Raw genomic sequence first — 19187 nt, 5'->3', positions numbered from 1 at the left:
ACACACCCCAACCCCCGGCAGTCGCCGCCGCGGGACTCCTCATTGGACAGCGGCGCTGCCAATCAAGCGACAGGAGGCGGGGCCAGCACAACTCGCGCGAACCGCCGGGGAGGCCCCGCCCCCTCGGGTCGCCTGGCAACGGGAGGCGCTGGCGGCGGGACCGGGACCGGGATACGGACCGAGATCGGGACCGGGACCGGGATCGGGACCAGGATTGGGATCGGGACCGGGATCGGATCTGAGTGCGCTGCAGGGGTGGAGGCAGCCTGAGGCCGGCATCCCCCAGTAACCGACTCCTGAGACACCCCGTGCAACCCCCGGGATGCCCAGGGCCGCTGGTCCCACGGAGCCCCCGGATCCTCCCGCACCGGCCCCTCGCCGCCCGCCCCTCGCACGGGGGTCTCCCCACCGGGAATCACCGCCCCGATCTCTGACTTCTCCCCAGTCTCGGGGTCCTCCTGCTGTCCCACACCCACACCGAGGGGACCCTTCACTCCCTGTCGGCCCCTCCGCTACAGCTGTCCCCATCTCCTCCCCTCCCCTCTCTCCTCTTGCTCTGTCCCTGCCAGATCCCCTCTCCCTTCTCCTCCCTCTGACAGGGACGGGCCTGGAAGGGCAGAGGTTTCCCATAGAGGTTTCCCACTAGGAACCCTACCCTCCCTTTCAGGGTGGCCCCAGGGCTCTCCAAACCCCTCTCCACACCCCTCTGGGGACTGCAGAGCTGCAGCTTGTGCTGCTCTACCTCAGCTGCTCCTCAGAAGCTGTTGGGAGCTTTCCCCCCACCGCCCTTCAAAGCCAGGAATCCATCATCCCCTTCCCATGGGGGTTTGACAGCTGCTCTGGGACACAGACCAGCTCTAATCCACAACCCCATGTCCTGACCCCCTGCCCAGACTCAGAGAGAACTCCAGGGCAATCTCAGACTCTCATGCTTTCCCAAATTACATCATTTCTCTAATGCTGTCACTGTGTTTTCCTTTTAGAGAGAAAATCCAAGAAGGGAGATTATGTGACAGCAGCAGCACAGGGACCTCCATTTTCTTCCAGAGTCTCACCTTGTGTAGGAGCTGCCGTGTCCTTGCTAGACCCCAAACCACCCAGGCCAGTGGTGTTTAACTGAATACATGGCAACAGGGGATCCAGCTGCATTCCAAGCATCCTCATGGAGCAAAGAACCTTGGTGAAGGGCATGGCAACTCCAAGGAAGGCAGGGATTCCATTAGCTGTCATGAAGGTGTTAGATCCACGCCAGCTAAAGCCTGACAGCACGGAGGCAGAAAGAATCCTAACTGTCTTGGAGGAGACCATTGTCAAGCTGGAGATCACCAGGCTGATCCCACGGATTACTGCCTCCCTGGACAGGTATGCTAGGATGCTGGGACCTGAGATCACAAGCAGCCTTTTGGAGCATCAGAGGCTTTCAATGGAAATACAGCACCTGCACGCCAGCCCTGGAGATGCAAAGACCATGAGAGCTGCGGAGAAACGCCTGAAATGTTCCCTGAGAAACATCCTGAGGCTCTTCCTGGCCAACCCCTTGCTTTACCATGGGCTGAAATTCGAAGTTCGGGTGAAAGAGTCACCAGCTGATGTGTTCATCAAAGCCTTCATGGAGTTCCGGGACTTCACGCTCGAGAGGCTCCTGACCACTCCTGATGAGGAGAGGGAAATGATTCAATTCATGAAAGACATTTCCCTCCAGGTTGAGAAAAACACAGAAATTATCTCAGCTCTACAGGGAGAGCTGGCAGGAGTCATCCAGACTCGAGATGAAGAGGTATGACCTTGTGGGAATGTGTTTTCCAACCAAGTGGAAACTTGCTTTTTACTGGAGCAAAACCTTGCTAACTATAAACCAATCCTTTTATTGCAGTTGCTAAAGAGCAAGTTCCAGAAATCCTTTCTAAACCAGATCTAAAAAATACTATTTTTATTGTAAAATATAATGAAAAATGCATATTGCATGCTTGATTTTTTTTAGCTCAAATTTGGCATGTTTTGAACCTGTTGTCACCAGCCAACTTAAACAATATAAGTCCTTGAGTTCCAGAGGAGTGGCAGGACAGGCACAAAGTGCTGTGGTGGTATCCTGGCAGGGTGACAATGCCAGCTGCTTCATTCCCTGCTGCTGAAAGAATGAAAAATCATTAGAGGGAGAGATTGCTCTGATTAAAATCCATTTTTAATATTTGCTCTGTCTTCACTCCTGCTTAAAACCAACATTTCTGTGACTCCTGACTCTAACAGCTGCTTTGGAGCCTTTGTGATTAATCAGTGATTATACAAATTACATGAATCTTTAATTTTATCTGCAGCTGAGGTGCAGATAATTGACTGGGCACTTCCCAGGCACTTTCCCAGCGTATGTACCAAGCCCAGAGCGTCTGACAACAATCCTTAGTTTTCTACCTGGGTTTCTCTTTCTCCTCCCTGCAAGAGGTGTTGGCTGAGAAGGCTTTGCCCTGCTCACTGGTGGCAGAGCCAAGGGCCTGCTTTCCCCTTTCCCTCTGCTCCTTGGAGTTCTGGGAATTGAGATTTTTATGTGCAATTTGGCAGCTTGTCCAGGACATAGGGAATAAATCTGTTTCACTGATCCCAGCTGGGGATTTCCCTCCCTGAGCTTGTCCCCCAGACAGTCACTCAGAGCCTGATCCAGCCCTTGAGGGAGCCACAGGGCTATCTCCAGGGAATCTGTTTTGGCTGCTCCTCAGGTGGCAGTGCCAGTGGGGCTTGGGATGGTTTGTTCTGTGTCTTTACTAACAGGTTCCCAGAGGAACCAGGGGAAGGTTTCGAAAGCTCCTGTGTAAATCTGACTCTTCCCTCAGCCAGCAGTGGCAGGGCCTTGGTGCTACCTGAGCTGGCCCCTGGGGTCCCTTCTTGGATCTCCTCCAGCTTTGCAATGTTTTTTCTTCTCCTGCTCACCTTATGCTTCAGGGGCATTTCCCAAAGTATTCCTCTTGTTCTCTGGTCTAGGTTAGCAGGAAGGACAAAACAATCGAAGACCTCAAAACCACCATGGAAGATCTGGCCAAGAACTGCAAGGCTGAGATCCGGCTGATCATGAAGGAAGGGGAAAAGCAGAAAAAAGAGGATGAGAAAGCCTCCCAGGAGAGGTGTGCCAGGCTGAAGGAGGACATTCAGCGCCTGGGAACACAGTTCAATGCACTGGTGCTGGAGCATCGAGCCTCAGAGCTGGTTCTCAGGAAGGTAAAGGGGAGGAGAGCCCTGGGACAGGAGGTTGAAGCCTTTTTGCAGAGCTGTCAGCTCCGGCTGCTGCCTACTGCAAGGAGTCCCCCGGTCCCTGCTTGTTCCTGGCAGGATGCACATGGTGTTTGTCAGAGCACACCCGCCCTGTCCTCATGCTCTGCTGATTCCAGTGGAAAGCAGCCCTGCAGCGACAGCAGGGACAGAGCTGTCACAGGTCCTGCTCCTGCTGCCTGCCTTGGCTCTGGGAACACCTTCCCACTGTGCTGTGACACCAGGCAGAGCTCAGGGCAGCCAGCAGGAGCAGGACATGTGTGGGATAGTGACAAACCAGGGATCTGCTGTAGGGGGAGCAGAGCAAACAATATTGCCTTGGCAGGAAGCATCTGATGCTGAGGGCTCAGCAGATCCTGCTCTGCCCCCAACTTGGCAGAACAGACAAGCCAAGGAGTCAGGCTGGGCTGAATGGGGGGAAATGTAATTTCATAGAATCATCCCAGAAGAGTTTGTGTGGAAAGGGACATTAAAGCCCATTCAGTGCCACTCCCTCTAACGAGCAGGGACACCTTCCATTATCCCAGGGTGCTCCAAGTCCTGTCCAACCTGGCCTTGGGCACTGCCAGGGATCCAGGGGCAGCCCCAGCTGCTCTGGGCACCCTGTGCCAGGGCCTCACCACCCTGCCAGGGAACAATTCCCAATTCCCAATATCCCATCCATGCCTGCCCTCTGGCACTGGGAGCCATTCCCTGTGTCCTGTCCCTGCATCCCTTGTCCCCAGTCCCTCTCCAGCTCTCCTGGAGCCCCTTCAGGCCCTGCAAGGGGCTCTGAGCTCTCCCTGGAGCCTTCTCCTCTCCAGGTGAGCACCCCCAGCTCTCCCAGCCTGGCTCCAGCCCTGGGAGCATCTCTGGTGCCCCCTCTGGACTCTCTCCAGCAGCCCCAGGTCCTCGCTGTGCTGGCCCCAGGGGTCTCACCTGAGTGGGGCAGAGGGACAGAATCCCCTGCCCTGCTGCCCACACTGGGAGCTCAGCCCAGGGCTGAGGGGGTGTCAGGGTGGGGCAGGTGCAGCCCTCACCCAGCAGCACCCCAAAGTCCCTGTCCCCAGGGCTGAGCAGACTCAGGAGGAGGAATGGGACCAGCAGGCAGGCTCAGGCCCCTGTAGCAACAGCTCTGCCCTGAGCAGAACACACTGGTGACACAGAGAACTGAGAACTGGAAAAAGGGCATTTTCCTTCTCATTTTGCTCTTTCTGAGTATTCTCTCCAAACCAGTGCAGCCTCCCATGGGCAGGAAGCCCAGGTGGTGATGGGGCATCTCTCACTCTTGCATTGGGTGGTACAACATGAAGGGCTGGGCACTGACAAAACATCAGACCTAAGTTAGAGCTGCAGTACAAGGCCCAAAATCTTTGGCAGAAGGGCTGTGTCAGGCAGTTCCTGCTGCAGTTCCTGCCACAGCAGGGCTGCTTTGGACAGCTCAGCTCATTCCAGCACCCCGGCAGATGCATTTACTGACCACAGAAGCCTCCTTTACTCAGCAAGTACAAGTTGTACTTGTGGTCTGAATAGCTCAGGTGGGACCTCGTGATGGCCTGGGAGCCCTTGGGCCATCCTGGGGTAGTGCCACACAGGAAATGCAGCAGGAATGATTCCACAGAGCACACATCCAGAGCTGGAGGGAACCTGCCCCAGGCTGTACAGGAGTACAGCCACTGTTAACTGTTGTACAGCCAGAAAGATCTCTTTCTTCTAAAAGGCACCATCTTCTGAGTACTTTCTGTCCCAAATTCAGGTTTTGCAGTTCTCTCCTGCTTCAGTTTAAAGCTGGTTGCCTCAGTGTGTCGATGACTTGCCACATTCCATCAGACACGTTCATTTCCTCCTGCAGAAAGCAACTTCCAGGTGCTGTTCATCCCCCCAGCTCCATGCTGTAAACCAAATAAAGCCCTCTGGGAATGTCCCAGGAGAATCCTTAAACCAGGGCAAACCACGTATGTGTCAGCTGAGGGAAGCTTGTCACAGGGAGGAGGTGAAATATTCAGATATATAATGATGCTGTGGCTCAAATACTTAGATATAATGATGATGTGGCTTAAAGTTTCCCTGTTTTCTCACTCAGGACACTTCTTACCAGGCCTCAGATGTCTTCAAGGATCTGATCTTGTTTTGTGTTTCAGGAAAAGTGCAAAGCAGAGAAGGAAATTCAGGAATGGGTCCAGAAATACGACACAGACATGACAGAAAGACAGGTGTTGGCTTTAAGTGCTTTGCTCTGCCATAAAGTGATTTGCTTGGGTAAATTCCTGTCCAAAGGGACACATGGCTCTTACCCAGGAGCCCATGAAAGTGAGGCAGTTCTGCATCCAGGCAAACCTACAGGAAAGGGATCTTTGTCCTGCCTGTGTGTCCAGGAAGCCTCTGCTGCTTTGGCTTTAGGAAAAGTTACATCCACTCAATCCCACAGTAAATCCCACAGTATCAGTGGGATAAATCTGAGCTAAATTCCACCGTATCTGGGGGCAAAGGGGTCGCCATGTTCTGTCTGAGATGTCCACCTGATGCCAGGAAACAGGTTTTTCAGTTTTGCTCCAATCCTCAATCCTCATGGCCCTACCTGGTGTCCAAATCTTGCTCCTGTTCCTGCTGAATCCTTGGGGGATGTGCTGGGTGTTAAGAAAGCCAACAGCCTGCCCCCAGCTGAGCCATAACAGGCTCAGGGTCACATCAGCACCCCCAAAACTTGCCTCTAGGAAGGCCCTGGGGGCTTTCCTGTTCTTGCAGTATTTATGGGATTGGATAAAAGCTGCTGGATTCCTTACAGAGCAAAATACAGGGAGGGGCCTGAAAGCTGCTGCTAATTGTAAGGAATGATCCCCCATCAGACATTTAATAATGGGATTATTTTGGTTTCCTGTCCCTGGAGAGGCAGGAGCCCCATGTTTGGGGCAGAATTTGTCAAGGCAGACCCACCCCACACTGACAAAACATCAAATCCAAGTTAGAGCTGCAGTACAAGCCCCAAAATCTTTGGCAGAGGGGCTGTGCCAGGCAGTTCCTGCTGCAGCTCCTGCCATAGCAGGGCTGCTTTGGAGGGCTCAGCTCATTCTAGCACTCTGGCAGATGCACTGCTGGTTCTCCAAATCTTACATTGTGTGTGGGAGCATTTTTCAAGGGAGCATCAAGGCACCCAGCATGTCATGAAACTCCCTGGGTACTGGGCACATGCCTTCCTTTTGCATCCCTTTGGAAAGGCTCCAACCAGTTGAGATTCCATGGCTTTGGGATGGGTTTCAGGACCCTCACCTGGGGATGTGGGGAGGAGCTGCTGCCCAGCTGTCCCTGATCCCTGCTGTCCTGCCAGACCACATATGACGAGCTCCAGGCTGTCTACAAGGAGGAGAAGGAGCAGTTGTCCGTGCTGATGGAGAAACACGCCATGCTGATCCAGGAGTACACCCTGATCGAGGAGGAGCGCAGGATACTCAAGGAGAAGGAGGAGGAAGCTGCACGGGAGGAGGCCAGGAGGAACAAAGCTGCCACCTGCATCCAGGCCTTCTGGAAAGGCTACTTGGTGCGGTCTTTCTACAAGTCAGTACTGAAGAAGGGAAAGGGCAAGGGCAAGGGCAAAGGCAAGAAATAAAGCCCCAAATCCTTTTCACTCCCTGGCAAAGCTGCTGTGTCTGAGCTCTTCCAGATAAAAGCATTGAGAATTGTAAAGGTTGGAAAAGACTTTTAAGATCATCCAGTCAAGCCAGTACCACCATGTTCACCAGTAACCCTTGTCCTCAAGTGTCACATCCATATGTTTTATGAACACTTCAAGGGATGGTGACTATACCAGTTCCCTTGGCAGTCTGTCCCAGGGCTTTAGGACCCTTTCCATGAAAAAAGTTTTGTTAATATTTAATATAAACATTCCCTGGCACAACTATAGGCCATTCCCTTCATCCTGTCACACCCTGCTTGTGTGGATTTGACAGCCTGCTCCTGACTTTAGGGCCCATCCTTGCAGCCTCCCTTCCCAGGAGAGAGCAGTGGCACTGGTGAGGCCCCTCTCTCCTCAGACATGGCCAAGGAAGGTGTGTTCCCTTCTTGGCAGCCACAAGAGATACTGAGATCCATGAGACTTTGAGAAGTTGGCAGCCGTGTGGATAGTTTGGGGTGCAGTTACATCAAGGACATTCCCTGTCCAGATAGACTTCAGTTCCCAAAAACCTACCGCTTCTAGGGAGACCTTAAAGGCCCTTCCAGTACCTAAAAGGGCTCCAGGAGAGCTGGAGAGAGACTGAGGACAAGGGGGAATGGCTTCCCAGTGCCAGAGGGCAGGGATGGATGGGATATTGGGAATTAGGAATTGTTCCCTGGCAGGGTGGGCAGGCCCTGGCACAGGGTGCCCAGAGCAGCTGGGGCTGCCCCTGGATCCCTGGCAGTGCCCAAGGCCAGGCTGGACATTGGGGCTGGGAGCAGCCTGGGACAGTGGGAGGTGTCCACGGTCATGGCAGGGGTGGCACTGGGATGGTCTTGAAGGTCCCTTCCATGGTAACCCGTTCCATGGCTCTCTGAAAAGCAGCCTTTGGAGTCCAAAGCCCTCTCAGGCTGTTGCAGACCCAGGAGTGACGCCACAGGCTGCCTCAGCGTCCCTGGTGCTCCTGCCTGAAGGACTCTCCGGGGAGGAATGGCTCACCCAGCTGCAGAGGGGCCAGAGCTCAGCCCAGAGCAGCACATGGAGCGTCCTCCACCCTCGGAGCTGCCCAGCCCAGATCTCGAGGCTTGGAGCCCTCTCTGGAGAATTGCCAGGGCTGGGAGAGCCTCCTGAGCCCCTGGCATGGCTGTGACCGTGTGTGAAGGTGGTGGCTGAGGATAATGGGATCAGGGGGATCAGAGAGGATCAGGGAGATGAGTGAGACGTGATCTATGATGGGGGGGAATGAAGAGGAGAGGATAAAGAGGAAGAAGGCAGGGGAAAGGGAAGAGAAAAGGGAAGATAGACAACGAAGGGAAAAAAGGCTGGGAAGAGAAAGGGGAAAGGGAATAACCCTCAGCAGACATGGGAACACCTGGCCGGGTGGCACCTGCCACAGGCCTCCACACTGCCCTGTGGACAGGCACCGCCTCAGGCACAAAATCCAGGCCCGTGTGCTGCTGGAGGGAGCGGCTGAGCGGGACAGAAGGATGGGGCTTCTCGTCCCAGCAGGGCAGGCGGCACCCAGGAGGGCTTTTTACGGGAAGATTGACAGGGAACAGTTTTCACCGTCCCCCCAGGCCCCTGGCATGAAATGGCGGCGGGGGGCCAAAATGGCGGGGGCGGTGTGAGGGCGGGGGCGGTGCGCGCCGTTCCCGCCCCGCCGCCGGGGGGCGCTCCCCTCCGCTCCCCTCCCCGTGGGGCGGTCACGTGGCGGCGGCGCCGCCCCCGCTCGGTGCGGACGGGCCGGGGCCGCCCCGGGAGCGGCGGAGCCTCGGCTGGGCCCCGCGGGGTCTATGGGGAAGGCGGCCGCGCTCTGCGGCGGCGGCACCCGCGGGCTGGTCTCGCTCCTCAGCGCCGTCCCCTGCCTGGCCTGCCACGAGCTGCCGGCCATGAGCGCCGAGCCGGGCGGCCGCGGCGGCGGGGGCCCGGCGGGGGGAGCGCCCGCCGCCCCCCCGGGCTCCGACACCTACAAGGGGTGGCTCTTCAAGTGGACCAACTATCTGAAGGGCTACCAGCGTCGCTGGTTCGTGCTCAGCAATGGGCTGCTCAGCTACTACAGGTACCGGGGCCGGGGGGCCGGGCAGGGGCCGCCGGGAGGGGGGATGGACCGCGGGGGCTGCGCTGTTGCACAGCGAAAATCGCCTCGTATTGTGTAGTTTGGGCTTTTTTTCCTCTTTTAAAGCCAAACTCGGGTTTTGATCCTGCAGAGCCGCGGGGGTCCGGCGGGGGCAGCGGGGCCCCGGGATGATGGATCGCCCTGGATCTCCCATCCTTCTCTCTCTCTCTCTCCATCCCTCTGCTCCTGCTGCAGCAGCTCCGGCTGCCACAGCTGCCCAAATCACAACCTTCCATCCAAACACCCCAGACCCTCCTCCCTCAGCTGTGTAACCTGCTCCTGCTGTACCCTGCCAGAGCCTGCGGGTCCTTCCCCAGCGGTGCCCGTGGCTGCGGGCGCTGCGGTGGCCGTGGAAGGGTGGCCTGGGATGCTGTGCTGGGAATGTCGGGCTCGGGAACTCAGCCCGGGCTGGGGCTGCGCTCCCGGGGGACAGAAGGAAGCTCCAGCAGCTGCTCCGAGCCGTGCCTGGCTCCCGGCGCTGTCTGACGGGCTGTGGGCTCAGCGAGGAGCGTGTCAGACACCCCGAGGCTGAATCCAAAGCGGTGTCATCTCCGTAGCTTCTCTTGTGCTGCTTGTTTGTCTTAAGTGGTGAAAATACAAATGTGGATGTTGGTGTTTTTATCCTCCAGGAAGGTGTCCCTGTGTATGGTAGGAGGTGGAACGACAGGGGCTTTAAGGTCCCTTCCCACCCAGACCATTCAGGGATTCTGTGATTTGGATCATGTTTATTCTCCTCACTGGGAACACAAGTGCTCTGTCACCCTCAGTGTTGTGCAGCAGATGTTGGCTGTACTTCAGGACATGGAAACAATCCTGAATATTAAAGATGGTTAAAAGCTTTATAAAATAGTAACTCTTTAAAGTGCCAAACCCCCTGAGACAGGAATTCTCTATAAAGGTTGTGCCAAAGCTGTTTTTCCTCCCGACATAAAGTTCATCAGCTGATTTCCTCTCAGCTCCAGCTGCTGACACGTAGCCTGAAGCAGATTGCAGAGCACCAGCTCCCTGTCAGATGTGAATATAAACTCTTCCAGCTCTAAGAGACCCCTGGAACCTGGGTCCCAGGGTCAGACTACAGCAGGTAACAGTGCAGAAGATAGATGATGTTGTTATCTACTTGGAGTTGTTGAAAACCCTCAAAGAACTTAAGCCAAACAATCTCCCTCCAAAAAAATGTAATTACCTCTCAGTAATTCAGCTAATTTACTGTAATCCTTTCTGGAATGCCTTAACTCTGCTCAAAAAGGCTGTTGGAGTTTAACACCCCATTTGTAACCATGTTGGAATATTATTTTTGCCTGTTGATGCCAAGTCTGTCATGAGTGAACAAGTGGTTTTCTTCAACAATTATTTTAGATGGGAACAACCAGGTTTATTTTGAGACCATTTGATCTGTTTTAGGCTGAAACAACAAACAGAAACACCCAAGGAAATTATTCTGAGCTGCATGTGAAGGAGTTGAAACTTTGTGAAGCTTTCAGGCAGGGCAGACCCTCAGCAGCTGCTTGGGGAAAAGGATGCTGGAGGATTTTGTGCTTCTTTTCATCTCTGGGCTTGATGACAACTGAATTAATTTGGTTGTGAGTCAGGAGTACAAAAATACAGTGCAGAACACGTGGTGAAGCCTTTCCTAAGTGGAGAAAAGCCTCCATGATACTCTTCAAAACGAGTGCTCTGAAATAGTGGCTGTGTCAGCTTGAATTGCTCATCTGGGAGCGCTCCTGGGAGACAGTCTGGGTAAAAACTGGCAGTTCTGTTTTGATAGGAATTCTAGCTCCATGACAGGTGTCAGGCTGCTGCCTGTTCACTGAGAAAGAGCATATATCTGTATTTGTCTATCTGTATATATTCTATAGAGGTCTCTGGCATTCTGAGAGTCATGGGTCCTGCCTTCTGCTGGCTCTTTGTGCTCAGCCCAGCTCAGCAGGTCCATACCAGAAGTCTCCTTTCCTGCCCTTGCAGGTGAATTGCTGTGCTCTTCTCGTGTTGTCACCTTTGTAGCTGCACAGCCCACCTGATCTAGCTGTGGCTGCTCAGGAGTAGCTTTGTAGAAACTTCATTTTGCATGTCTGCTAAAATCATCTAAACTGGGAAGGCTGCCCCGTGGTGCCCAAGCCGCCTCCTTGAGTGGGTTGATTTCGTTCCAGGTTGAAGCTTTTTGTTGAATTTGGATTTCCTGCCTCTCGCTCTTCAGCTTTAAACCCCAGCCTGTCATGTTGCCTGGAGGATTTTGGTTTGCAGAGTTGAGCTGCTGAAATCCCGGGTGTCCCCTTGGTGTCCCTGGAGGTGCTGGTGTGTGGGTGGGTGCTGTGCCATCCTCTGGAGCTGTTCTGAGTGAGGAGTTTGCTCCAGCAGCCAAGTGCGACGCCTGTTTGCTGCCCAGTTGGTTTCACAGGGACAGTTTGCTGAATTAAAGCTTCTAATTACAACATTTTTTCCCAAATGGAGCATTTAAAGCCTCCTGTAGCTTTGCTACATCGATGAAGACATCAAGTCTTGCTGCCAGGGAAACTTCATGTGCCTTTGCTCTGTATTCCCTCCTCTGAACCTGTGAAAAATAACAACTGCTGAGGAATTCTTGAGGAGTTCCTGTGCAGTACCCTCCTGTGGAGGGAGGTGTGTGGGTTTAGGAAGTTCCTAAATCCACAGCAATATGGCTGGACCATTTTACTTGCCCTTGATTGGTTCTCCTGGGTTGTTTTTGACCAAGTGTTTTGGCTGATTCAGTGATGCTGGCGTGGGAAGGCAGTTTGGGGATGCAGGACTAGTCTGCTTGACTTGCTAATGATCCAAACTCTCTCTCTGAACTCCTCTTGCAGGCTGCCACTCAGATTTATCATTATCTATAATTAGCAGCTCTGTTTGGGAGAATCTAATCACCTTGAACAGATAAGTGTTTTCAAGGAGATTAGAGAGGATCTGCAGGTGAGTATTAATTCATCGAAGGCTGGCGTTGGCTCATGTGACCATGGATGCTCCAAGTGTTGTGTTCTCCCAGCAGCTCCTTGACCTTTCGAAGAGCTCTGGGATGTGTTGGCTCCTCTGTGGGATGGGCTGGAGCTGGGTTCCTGTGGGTTGGGTGTCTGGAGAGCCTTCAGCAGTGCTTTGTGTGGGCATGGGGTGTAATGATGAAAGCAATGACAAATGGAGAGGGGAAAACCATGTTATTGTTGGGAAGGGAAAGGCTTCTCCATCCAGCAGCGTTAACTCTCCTCTTTGGGCAGTGATGGGTGCCTGGGGCACTTTAGCTGGCTTGTCTGGGTCATCCTGCAGCTCATTTCCCTGGAAAAGCTGTGTTTCACAGAGCAGCATTCTTCACGAGCTCTGTTTATCCAGCACTTAACTCTTGGTTGGCATCATGATGGCTTGAGCACAACCCAGAGATATTTCTCCTGTTTCTTGTGCTGAGACTCCACTGAAAGCTGAGGGGAGTTCGGGAAGGTGCTTGAAAACCACTGCTGATGGTGGAGGTGTGGAGGTTTGAGGGAGCCCAGAGAGACCTCTGGGAGCCTCTGATCCAAGTGTTCCCCCAGCACTGCCAAGGCCACCACTGACCCATGTCCCCAGGTGCCACATCCACGTGGCTTTTAAGTCACTCCAGGGATGGGGACTCCAGCACTGCCCTGGGCAGTTGTGTCACCTGACCACCCTTTCCATAAAGAAATTTTCCCAATAGCAAACCAACCTAAACCTCCCCTGGCCCAGCCTGAGGCCGTTCCCTCTCCTCCTGTCCCTATTCCCTGGGAGCAGAGCCTGACCCCCTGGCTGTCCCCTCCTGTCAGGAGCTGTGCAGAGCCACAAGGTTGAGCCCCTCCAGCTCCCTCAGCCACCTCTCATCACACTTGTGCTCCAGCCTCTAAAATCTCCAAGGTGTGAGCTTGCAGAGTCTCTCCAGGCCCCTCTTCCAGTGTTGGACCACCCTTGGAGGGGAAGACTTTTCCTTACATTTAGCTTGTACCTGATAGAATGAGGCAACATGCTCTCCTGGAATGATTTTTGTGACGCCCTGTCCCTGTGCAGACAGGTCCTGGAGTGTTTGTGTCTCTTTGGGTGCTGGAGCGTGCAGGTTTCCAGGGCAGCTCTGCAGCTCCTGGTGACTTTGAGCTACTTGTTTTTAAACAGTGATGAATAATTGGTGTTCCCAGTCAGCTTGTTTTCCCATGGCACTCTCTGGATCCATATGGTGCTTTGCTGTTGTTCCTTGTTATTTGCCCATTCTGGAGCAGCTCCTTGCTGTGCTTTGTCCCTGGGGACACGGTGCTGCCACAGCTCCCTGGGGACACTGCCTGTCCTTATGACACTTGAGGGGTGCTGTGGGGTGGGGGGAACGATGCTCTTTGGGCTGCTGGTTCCAGGCTGGGTTGCTCTGCTCCCAGTTAGTGCTGTGGGGGAGGTTGGGCTCCCTTCAGTCCAAACAGCAACTGCTGCTGACTCTGCAGGAGGGCGTGAGACAGGGATCTTATCCTTGGGGATGTTTCCATCATGGCTTGGTAATTAGTGCTGGCTGAGGGGATTTACAGCTGTTGCCTGGTTCAGTTTGCTGGTTGCAAACTGTGATAAGAGCCATGAACCGTCTTTCTCCTTTATTTCTGTGCATATAATCTTCATTTGGCTAGATGGGATGGATGTCATCCTTCGTCCCATCCCTGCAGGTGTTCCAGGCCAAGCTGGACAGGGCTTGGAGCAGCCTGGTCTTGTGGATGGTGTCCCTCCCCACGGCAGGGGAGTGGAACCCTTAAGATTCTTTCCCACCCAAACCATTCCATGATTCTATACTGGCCAAATACTTAATTTGATGTAATTGTAGAAGAAATAACTGGTTTGTCTTGTGCAGAGCTAAACTGTGAGGGGGCAGAGCACTGTGGGTTTGTGTACAGCAGCCTGTGCTGCTGTCTCCGTGTTGGGCACGTGGAGATCCCTCAGGTACCTTGGCTCCCACGGCAGTTTTCACTCCTGGAGCTGTTGGCAGGTATGGAGCGTGTTTATGGGCTCAGCTGCCTTGTTCCTTACCTGAGTAACTTACCTGTTACCCCTTTCTGCTGTCCCAGGCAAGGGCAGGGGGATCACTGTCCAGCCCTGCATCTCTCCCCCACAGTGCTGGAGCTCCCTCAGCTCTGCTGGAGTGGCACAGCAGGGGCTGTGCTGACCTTTAGGAGCAGAGGGTGGTGTGGACTGGCTCCTGCTCCAGGACATCCCTGGCTGTGCTCAGCCCTGGGAAACCCTTGCCAGCCCTTGGTCTAGCTGCTGTCGTGTTGCTCCAGGAGCAGGACTGCTGTCCTTTGCCTGCAGAGGTGACTGGCATCACCTGCCTCTTCCCGCAGCTCCCCTGCTTGTCTTTTTCCAGGGAAATATGTATTCAGCTCTGACTTGGCTTGCTCCAATTACAGGTTTAAGTTGGTGCTTGTACGGTCTGTCATCCTCTGTACCCACAGTGAGTCACTGGGGAAGGAGCTGATCCTTCTTGTCAGGAGTATTGTGAAGAACCTGCTGTGCTTTTCCGTGCGGTATCCCTTGTATCCTGCCTCATTTTCCCCTGAAAGGAGTTTCCAATCAGTGCAATGTGCTCTGAACTCACCTCTGAACGACCATGATGTTCACTATCACTGTAGATTGAGTTATGCTGCAGCAGGTCAGACTACTGAGCTTCTCTGTATTTTGTGCTTGTGTATCAAATGTTGTAGCTGGGTAACTCTGCCTGGTAATTTTAGGTGTCTGAAGTGTTATCAGTGATATCAGAGCCCTCTGCTCCCTGCAGGTCTGTTCAGCTGATGGCCAACAGCTCAGGTTGTCACCCTGAAATGTGAGTTGTCCCATCCTCCTATCAGGAGGGCAGGCAGCATCCTGGAGATTTATCCCTAAATAAGATAGTGCTTCCAAACCTGAGCTAGCTGGAGGTGTTAAATATCCCTTCAGGTCCTCATTATACTGTTCAATTGTTGTAGCAGCTCCTACAGCACCGTGGCAGGGATCTTTCTACACTTTGCATCAGCCTTTGTTTGGTTTCGCTCAAAAAGCTTGTTTAATAATTAATGACACAACATTGCCGTGTCTGCCGGCTGGGGCTGGGCTGGAGGAGAGCAGAGCTGGATGTGAGCGTGGTGCTGGGCCAGTGGTGCTGACTCACAGCCCTGAGTGTGAGCGTGTGCAGGGCTGGTGCTGAGCCTTGGGCTGTGAACGGATCAACGCTGCAGTTAAACACGCAGATGGAAGCGTGGGACTGCGTGTCAGTGGAGCTCTGCCATGAAAGCAGAACAAATGGGAGCAAATCTTCTCTTTGGTCCCCTTCCAGGCACTTGGGATTTGCTTCCCCCTCTGCAAGCCAGGGCTCCTGGCAGGGCTGTTTTGTACCTGCCTGTGCTGTCCCCAGGTGATGCTGCTGCTCGCTGCTCACAGGTCACATTGTGACACTGATGGAGCTGCTGCTGTGTCAGCACTGTTGACTGTGCCCAAACCCTTTGTCACCTCTGTTTTCCCTGCCCTTCCTTTCACACCAAGCTGTGTTAGTATCCACTTTCCTTGCTTTTTTTTTATTTTTATCTAACTCTTCAAGGCTATTTCTGCTTTGAATCACGACTGGATAGATGTATGTCCCTGCAGTGACTCAGGGGGAGGTGCTTCACTCCCTAAAAATAGTCTTAATCCTCCAAATCTTTCTGGATGAGAGCACTGGCTGGGCACGCGTGGCTGTTTAAAGCAGCTTCTGCAATGCATGTGGGGGTAAATATGGTGAAGTGGGAGTCAGTGCCTTTCTCTTTTCCTTCTTTAACACAAAGCAGTGATTCTTAATCTGTTGTTAATAGCTAGAACAGGTTTCTCCTAGGAACTTCATAAGAAACAGAGCAGGAAAATGTTCTCCTTGGGGCCTGCTGGTTGTGTATTGCTGTCGTGAGTAAGATCTTCTCACTTCAGGCTGGTTGTTTGGCACAGACACCTAAACACTGTGGCTGGGTGGGCTCTCACAAGCAGTGAACTCTCCTTCCCATGGCACAGCCATGGATGTGACAGCAGGGCTGGGAAGCCTGGATGGGAGCAAAGCTCCTTTGGGGAGTCACGTGGCCTCCTGGTGCTGGTGCTGTTGAGGTCCATGGTTGGTTTCCTCAGGGATGCTCCCAGGGCCGTGGGGCTGTGTGTGCTGTGTTCCAGCCCTGCCGTGTTGCTGTTCCCAGCTGACTTGGTGCTTTGTGCCTGTCACTCACCCCAGCACAGAATTAGAGTATTTGTCACAGCAGCAAATATCCATGGCAACTAATTCCCTAGCTCTGGAAATCTTCATGATTTTTGAAGTTTCTTTTTTCCTGTGAAATGCACAGGGGTGGTTCCACCAACTTTTTTTTTCAGGTCTTCTGCAACTGTCAGGAGTGGTGGCTCTTCTTGGAAGCGCTTGAAAAATACACCGGTCCCAGTTCGGAAGATGGGGTGAGTTTGGGTGGATTTGGCTGGAGCATGGACATGGATAACTGGGATGTGCTCATGGCAGTGGGACACAGACATGCCCCTCCTCTCCAGGACTATGCAGGAGTGGAGACCACAAGATTAAAGAAGCAGATTTTTGTCCTTGAGGTGTGGAGATGCTGTGCAGCAGGTGGGAGTGGCAGCTGTGCCCACAGCTTGTGAGGAGTCAATGAAGTTGTGTCAAGGGAATTTTAGGTTGGATTTCAGGGCAAGGTTCTTCCCCCAGAGGGTGCTGGCACTGCCCAGGCTCCCCAGGGAATGGGCACGGCCCTGAGGCTGGCAGAGCTCCAGGAGCCTTTGGACAGCACTGCCAGGGATGGACAGGGTGGGGTCTGGGGTGTCTGGGCAGAGCCAGAGGTTGGACTGGATGATCCTTGTGGGTCCTTTCCAGCTCAGGAGATTCCATGATTTTGTAATTCTTTGTTAAGTTTCAGCCTTTGGTTTGAAGCCCTTTTTGGAGGAATCCAGGAATGCTTGGGTGGTGCCTGGTGTCAGGGCTGTGTTCTCCAGCAGCCCCATCCTTTGTTCTCAGAAGACTTGAGACCTTCCATCTTTTCTGTTTCCAAGCATGCACGTTCCTATGACTGATGATGGGTGCTGTTTATCTGCTGTTTATTATTCCCAAGTTGCCACTGTGGTGTTTCCCAGCAGGGTTTGTGGAGCAGAAGGCATTGCAGGTTTATAGTGTGTGGTCAGGTGGAACTGCTCTATGGCTTTATTTTATCCCAGCAGAGTTTTCCACTCCTTGTCAGCTGGGTCTCTGGTCTGTGCTGGGGAGTGTCTGCTTGAGGCTCCCTGGCTTTGCATCTCTGCTGGGATGGAATTTTTATAAGCAGGAGGAAGAGAGTGCTCAAACTAAAAGTCCTTTTGTGATGGTACAAAGGTGACAATCTTAATACTGCATAATTTATATTTGGTAATGGGATACACTGTCAGCTCCCACTTGGAATTGTCCACAACATGCAGGGCTCCCTTTGGGAGCTGGGGTGGTAGTGGTGCTCTGGTTAGCTGTATCCTCTCAGGCATTGATTAGGAGTACATATAATTTGATTGGTTTTTGGTAGCTGTGATAAGATCACAGTTCATTAGTTGCAGTATTTGCTGTGTAATGTGGTTATTAATGGGTGAGTGCCCTCGCAGCCCGGCTCTGGGTGATGCCCAGTGGAGCAGAGAGGTCACAGGTCTGGAGTTCAGAGGGACCACGGCAGGCTGGAGCTGCAGGGTGATGGGAACCCTGTGCTGCTCAGCAGAAGCATTGCTGCTGGAAGCAGCTTTGCAGAGGAGCCCCTGGGGACAAAAAGGTGACCAGGAGTGACCAGAGGTCAGTGATGGCTTTGGCTGTGTTAGCAGAAGTGTTGAGGGAAGGGACTGTGCCCTGAGGTGCCCTGTCTGGACCATCAGTGTGGTTTGGGGCCTGCCAGGATGAGGCTGGAGCAGAGGAGACCCCACAGCTCCATGGTGGAGGGTGTGAGAGGGGACAGAGCCTGGCTCTGCTCCTGGCAGGGTGAGGCACAGGGCTGGGAGAGCACGTGGGGAATCCTGCATGGACACATGGAAGCATGCTGGCTTGGGAATGAGGACTGAACACTGGGACAGGGATCTGGAGGGGTGCAGGGAGTTCATGGCTGTTCCAGCTGTGGATGGGCAGGGTCCTGAGCAGCCTTGTCTGGAGGCAGATGCTCAGAGCAGGACACTGGACCTGAGGCCTCCTGAGGTGCCTCCCAGACACATTTCATGAACCATTCTATGATTATTTGTGACACTTTTTGTGAGTTTGCCCCCAACTCTCTGGATGCTGATGGGGGATGAGGAAAAGCCATGTCCTGTCTGTGGCACGTCCTGTCAGTGCCAGGGGAGCCCTGATGATTTCTGTGTGTGAACCCTTCAGGCTGTTTCACAGACCATCCTGCACTTCCTGGCACTCTGAATTGGTGGAGGAGCTGCCTGACCCTGGGACAGCCTGAGGATTAGCAACCCAAATTTATGAGATTATCTGTGCTTTACTCCTCTATCAGGCTTTTATCTGTTAAAGCTCGTTATAAGTACAGTGTTTTGCTGCAACACTTGGGGAGGCAAAGACCCAGTGGTGTTTCTGATCCTTTTAGGAGTGGGATTGGCTTAGGAGCTGATGGACAGGAATTTTCCTATTTGTTTTGCCTGTGCAGTCCCTGGGATGTCCCAGCTGGGTGCTGCCTGGGAACTGTTTTCTCAGGAACCTGCATTTTTTAGTGGGTAAACACTGAGTGTGCACTGGGTGAGGCATCTGCCTCTCCCTCTCTGTCCCCTTCCTTTTCACCACCAGGAAAGAAGTAAAAATTTCTGCTTCAAAGTGGAAAAACCTATGCATGCAAGCTCCTTGGAAATGCAGTTTTAAATTTGAAAGTTGACTTGTAGAGGTCTGGAAATTTATGTTTGTTGGTCTGTAACAGGCCTCCTTACAGCTGCAGACATCCAGCCTGGAATTGTCACTTGTAAGTGCCTTGAGAGGCTGCAGCTCTGTATCTCAGCACAGATAAGGTCTGTAATTACTGGATTGGATTAAATTCTGCTGCACAACTGCAGCCCTAAGGTGCCTTTGCAGTGCAAGAATGAAACCTCTGGCTGCCCATAGCTGACATTCCCCATTCTTGGAATATTGTAGCTTAATTTAAGCACAGAGCCCACGCTGTGAGAATGGGATTGATCCCATCAGGATTTGTACAATTGATTTCTAAGTGCACAACACCTGAACAG

General features: G+C 53.2%; 2 protein-coding genes across 5 annotated transcripts in view; both read left to right on the top strand.

Annotated features, from left to right (window-relative positions):
* Positions 1-201: 201 nt before the first annotated feature.
* On the top strand, positions 202-6841 carry IQCD (IQ motif containing D). The gene is given in 6 exon segments (XM_030959075.1): positions 202-285; positions 984-1166; positions 1169-1777; positions 2974-3207; positions 5379-5450; positions 6563-6841. Coding segments are annotated over 5 exon segments (1236 nt in total). The 5' UTR covers positions 202-285; positions 984-1124.
* A 1788-nt stretch (positions 6842-8629) lies between these two features.
* Positions 8630-19187, top strand: part of OSBP2 (oxysterol binding protein 2) — a 98690-nt gene continuing 88132 nt past the window's right edge. For 2 of the 4 annotated variants that reach the window (XM_030959028.1, XM_030959027.1), the window contains exons 1-2: positions 8630-8945; positions 16341-16418. In XM_030959028.1, the coding sequence (XP_030814888.1) occupies positions 8680-8945; positions 16341-16418 (344 nt within the window). In that variant the 5' untranslated portion in view covers positions 8630-8679. The remainder of the gene's footprint in view (positions 8946-16340; positions 16419-19187) is intronic. The other 2 variants (XM_030959030.1, XM_030959029.1) reach the window with 1 other exon arrangement.

Source organism: Camarhynchus parvulus, chromosome 15 (genome assembly GCF_901933205.1).
Source record: "Camarhynchus parvulus chromosome 15, STF_HiC, whole genome shotgun sequence".
NCBI classification, from domain to species: domain Eukaryota; kingdom Metazoa; phylum Chordata; class Aves; order Passeriformes; family Thraupidae; genus Camarhynchus; species Camarhynchus parvulus.
The sequence above is the reverse complement of the archived record's forward strand: the minus strand, read 5'-3'. Positions and strand labels throughout refer to the sequence as shown.